Here is a 5,096-nt window from a genome sequence, read left to right as displayed (position 1 = left end):
ACCCCGGACCCCTGGCAAGAGGCAGTCCCGGAGGGGACCTGCGCTGTCACTACAGTGTTCTGACATTGGGGAGGTCCCTGTGTCCAGATCCTGAGCAAGCCCCGCTCGCTCTCCTGCTGCATCTGAACCCGTCAGTAACACTGCGCTGAAATCCGGGTGCTGCTTTTCACACTCCCGCCCACCCAAACCCTCGTCACCTGATGTAATCCCCTCTGACCCTCCAAGACGGATGGACACCGACGGCCTGTTGCCTGGCTGGCTTCTTTTCGAAGAAGTCTCGACCCGACGCTGGGCAGACTCGCACTGCTGCTTTGGAGCCGGACCAGGGCTGCCCGACGGGGGGCCGAGGGGCTGTGACACAGCTTTGACACCACTGGGTAAAGCCACACCCGAAGGGCTCCCTGCAGGATCCCGAGCAGAGTGTTTCAGCTCGGCACATTCTGCAGAGGAACAGTCTCCATCACAGGGGAGGCAGAAAGGGGAAGAACTCGTGACAGCTTTGAATCCTGCTGCATCTGCTTCCCACCCTGGCTTGGGCAAGAAGGGATTATTGCCATTAAAATGACAATCAGAGGGGAAAGAAGGTGGGGGTGGGTGAGAGAGACCCCTGGAAGCCCACGTATCAGAGCTTTCAGGACCTCGGGTGCACGAGCTCTGCCCCAACTTGGAAGCAAAGGGATTATTACCAGAGACCTGCCCGGGAAAAGGTGCTTTGGGAAGAGAAGCTGCAAGACAGTGGGATGAGGGGAAATGGGGAATGCCTTCGGGGTCCAGGGCAGCAGGTGCCCTGTCCCGCTCAGGGGTGAAGGGGTTCTTGGTGCTCAAAAGCTCTGCAGCAAAGGGAGGAAGAGACCCAGGAGAAGCAGCTGCGTTTTCAGAGTCTGGACCTTGGACTTTCTGCCCCGTTTTAGAAACAAAAGGGTTCTTGTCACTACTGATACGGTGCACGGAGAGAAAAGCAGGAAGGGAGTCAGGTGCAAGAGTAGGAAGGGTGGCTTTGGTTTCCTCCTCTGAAGACACGCCCAGTCTGCAAAAAGGGACAAAAAACTCGCATGTCACTTGCGGCTGCAACCCGAGGCAGGAACAGACAAGCTTTAGCAGCAGACTCCATCACCTCCTGACGCTGGAGATGAATTATACTTGCAAGAGACCTCCGAGCCTTCCTGACAGACTTCAGCACACCTTTACAAAGCCCCCTGTGCCAGACGCTCCTGCCGCGGAGCCTGCAGAGGTTACTGCGCGGCTGCGCTTCGGCACTACTTCACCTTCTGCACCCCAAGCGACTTTATTAGTACGTGAGACAACTCATACGCAGGATGTTTACAGGAGAAGTGCTGAAAATAAGGAGATGGAGAGACACAAGTCGTAGCCTTATTAGTAGGGCACACCCATATATATATAAAACCACTCACTTTTATATATATATAGAGGATGAAGGAGCAGAATTTCCAAAAAAGCCTGTGTCCAAACTCCCACAGCTGCCCATCGTGCTGCTGTGACCAATCCCAGAAGCAGAAGGGCTCCAAGATCAACACCGTTGAGGACCACAGCCCAGTACCGAAGAGAGACGCGATGTTAGAACCGCTACTTCAGACCCTGGAGACGTTCTCGTCGCTCAGCTCCAAAGTTAGTTTTTGCAAGAGATCCAGCGAGACAAACCACTCCTACAGCACTGGCACTCAGAGGGCCATTATTCCGGCATCACCAGTAAGGAAGCCCCCTCTGCCACCCTCTTCTTCACACCAAGGAAGATCTCAGAGTTATTACGTATTACCAAAGCACCCAACGGCAGCATAACCCCATGCAGGATCCCAGCTGGGAAGCACTGCTCGGCAGCAGGACGCAGCCTGCTGCGCAACGCCTGCCACTGCCGTGGCACGTCGCTAGTGACATCAACATGACTGACCTGGGCTTCACCACTTTGGTCTTGGCTGGAGCAGCAGCTCTTTCAGGTTTCTGCTCCTCCTCGAAAGGATTGAGCGGCTGCTTATTCACACAGATGTCTTCCGCGCAGTGACTGTCCTCCGGAGGATTCCCTCTGCTGAAATCAGCTGGAATTTCAGGACATTTGGTCTCTTGTTCACTCTTCTCTTGCAGAACTTTGTTTTCCTTGTCCTGCAGGGTCCTGTCAGGAATATTCTCGGCATCACCGGTCTTCACTGCTTCCTTCTTCCCAGCGACCAGAGAGAGCAAAGCAGACTTTTTGTGGTCCGTTTTTTTGGTTTCTTTAATAACTTCAATGCTGGGCGGAACGCTGGTTTCCAGGTGCTCTTCACTAAGCAACCTGTACGACGGCAAAGTCATGGATTTAAAGGTCTCCAGGGATGCAGAGCCAGAGAAAACGTGACTAGGAGACGTCCTTCCCGGCTCTTCAGGCGCTTTAGTAGATCTAGAGGACAGGTTCTCTTCTGAAGCAAAGAGCTGCTTCTTCCTGAAGTTGCGTGGAGAGGGGGAAGAGGCTGGAGTGCTGTCCTTCGTCATGCTCTCTTCCATATAAACGTGGCTGCCATTGATACACAAACTAGACTTGGAAACAGGGTCAGTTTTGGATTTAAGGCCACTGAATAAAGAGAGCCCTTCTTTCTTGGTGTGGTTAGTGGTTACCTGGCTGAGTTGCCTGCTGTCCAAAGCTGCTGTTTTACGAGATTTAAATATGGGGGAAGGAGAGGACTTCTCTTCCAGGGCATTTCCAAAGGCTTCTGGAAAAAATAAACAGAGAAATTCAAGACACAAGAACATCCTTTCTCCCGAAACTCCCTACTGACACCCTCAGTGCCTCATGGTCATTAACAGACTGCAGCAACAGAAACACCGCGAGCGTGGCCGTTCCAGCCCCGTCCAACCTCCAGGGTCGCCCACTGCTGCCAGCCCTCGCAGAGCAGACCGCACACGTGAAAAGCACCAGCAAACCCTCGGAGAAAGGCTCTGCGCTTTATCAGCGCGGCGAGGGCCAATACTCACTCTCTGAGGTGGGAGAGGTCTCAGACTCCTCGTCGTCCCACGGCGACCGGAAATCGCTGGGCCGGAGCCGAACCCTCTCGGTGACGGGCTGCTGCGTCGGCAGGACCGACATGGACTGGGAGAGGGAGCTCTTCTGCAGGCCAGGTTTGGAGAACAGGGCTTTGAACTTGGATTTCTTCTTCTCCTTCTCGATGGTCTCATCTTCGCTGTCAGCGGAGGAGTGAGCCGTGCTGGGAATGATCGCCGACGCTGTGTCGGAAAGGCCGCTGCTCCGCTTCCCTTTGAGCTTGTCTTTGAGCTTGCCAAAGGGGGAGCGAGACTTGTCTTTCATGGACAGGTCGAACATACTGGCTGTCATGTTGCTCCTCATGAACTGGATGTCCACTTCGATCTCCCCTCTCTCCTTTTCCTTCTTCCCTGGTTTCGAGCGAAGCTTGTACCACCTGCAGAAACACGGACATTTCTCGAACAAAGCAGTCCTCGGGAGGCATGCATAACTTAGAACAACAGAGGGTGCTTATGTTTTAGAAACCAAAAAAGCCTACACGGTAAAAAAAAAAAAGCAAAGCCTTTAATCTTACACCTACGTCATAGTCATATGGCCCCACGTAGAACAACAGAGGGTGCTTATGTTTTAGAAACCAAAAAAGCCTACACGGTAAAAAAAAAAAGCAAAGCCTTTAATCTTACACCTACGTCATAGTCATATGGCCCCACGTGCCAAGGAAAACATTTCCTACTGTCAACAGAGTTATCAGTAAAATTGTTTTAAAACCCAGACTGGGAAGGGTTAAAAAAAAGAAGAAAAAATGCACCACCACATGGAATTCCTGTGTTTCAGCTCAGCCACTCTCCTCTGTGCTTTTACCTGCTTCGAAAGTCACAGAGGACTTTGAAGTGGGTTGGAAAGAAGCAGCTCAGAGCTGACACTGGTACCGGAGCTGCCCACAGCCCCCGCCCTCATTCCGTTCATTCCAGTCGCTATCTCAGGGCTCTGGAGCTCGGGAACCCCTAATCAACGCAGCCAGAGCCTGGCTGCTCCTCACAGACCTCTGGGGACCTCCAGCGTGCACCGGGAAGGACACTCCTCACAGAGCCTCACCCTCCCTGAAACGCAGCTCCACAGCGTCGAGCACATTCAGCGAGTGCTCAGGGTGTCCCACACCTCAAACCCACCCCCTCGGCGCCGCTGCCACGCAGTCTCAGTTACCACTCAGTAACACCCAAACCACACCGGGGCAAGCAGTGAAAACGATCGGCATCAACGGTCTTTGTCCACTGCCGGAGGGGCAGAGCTCCCGACTCCGCAGACCCGATGGGAAAGGCCTGGAGAACGCTGGCTTCCTCCTCCTCACCAGCCGCTACGGGAAATGAAGGGAGCAAACAGAGCACACAAACCTGCCTCTCCACGGAATCTGCATGTCTGTCCTTAGACGGCGCGCTGGAAGCAGCGAAAGAGAACAGGAAAAGACAATTTGCTTCAGAGAAAATCAAAACTAACGAGCGTTAAGTGAGGGAGATGAATTCAGAAACACAGAGAAACGCTTTAGAGGGAAACAAACACACAAGCACCGTGCTCCGGGGAGACGTTCACACCTGACGGTACAGGACAGCAGCACCAGGGAAGGGTTTTCATACCAGACGCTGAGTTTTGTCAGGTCCCCATGGCTGCGCACCCACAGCAGCGCGGGCAGCGGGATCCTTCGCCTTTCACACACAAGCCAGCAGTGGGCACTTTTGTTCTAAGCCGCGTGGTTTCTAGGAGCGTCCTGGGCGCTCTGCCCCGGGGAAAGCGCAGGCCCTGCCCGAACCGCATCCAAAACACAAACTATGTGCTCAGCAAAAGGCAGCCCAGTGCTGACACACGGCACCGCGTCGAGCCGCACGCGCTGCGCCCACCCCAGAGCAGCTGAAAGAAAAAAATGCACCAACAACCTCCCCCAAACCCACAAAATCCGACTGGTTTCACTGACGCTATTAGTGTGCCCCTGTCAATCACAGGTGGTTATTTTCCAGGTAAAACCAGCCCTCTACACGTGTCACCACAGCAGCTGAAACAGGCTTCAAACCGAAAATCGAGGGCTGGGCAGGGGCAACACTGACAACTGGAAATATCAGAAGTTTTCCCAGGAACA

The 5,096-nt window shown here is 53.7% G+C and overlaps 1 protein-coding gene across 1 annotated transcript in view; it reads right to left on the bottom strand.

The window, feature by feature from the left end:
* The window catches only part of RAB11FIP1 (RAB11 family interacting protein 1 (class I)), a 6,900-nt gene extending 3,347 nt beyond the window's left edge, over positions 1–3,553 (bottom strand). Inside the window, exons 1-3 of the mRNA XM_010137202.1 lie at positions 3,549–3,553; positions 2,962–3,404; positions 1,907–2,699 (exon numbers count right to left, since the gene is read on the bottom strand). Of these exons, the coding sequence (XP_010135504.1) occupies positions 1,907–2,699; positions 2,962–3,404; positions 3,549–3,553 (1,241 nt within the window). The remainder of the gene's footprint in view (positions 1–1,906; positions 2,700–2,961; positions 3,405–3,548) is intronic.
* Between the last annotated feature and the right edge of the window lie 1,543 nt (positions 3,554–5,096).

This window comes from Buceros rhinoceros, unplaced genomic scaffold (assembly GCF_000710305.1).
Source record: "Buceros rhinoceros silvestris isolate BGI_N320 unplaced genomic scaffold, ASM71030v1 scaffold16205, whole genome shotgun sequence".
In the NCBI taxonomy this organism is placed as follows: Eukaryota; Metazoa; Chordata; class Aves; order Bucerotiformes; family Bucerotidae; genus Buceros; species Buceros rhinoceros.
The sequence above is the reverse complement of the archived record's forward strand: the minus strand, read 5'-3'. Positions and strand labels throughout refer to the sequence as shown.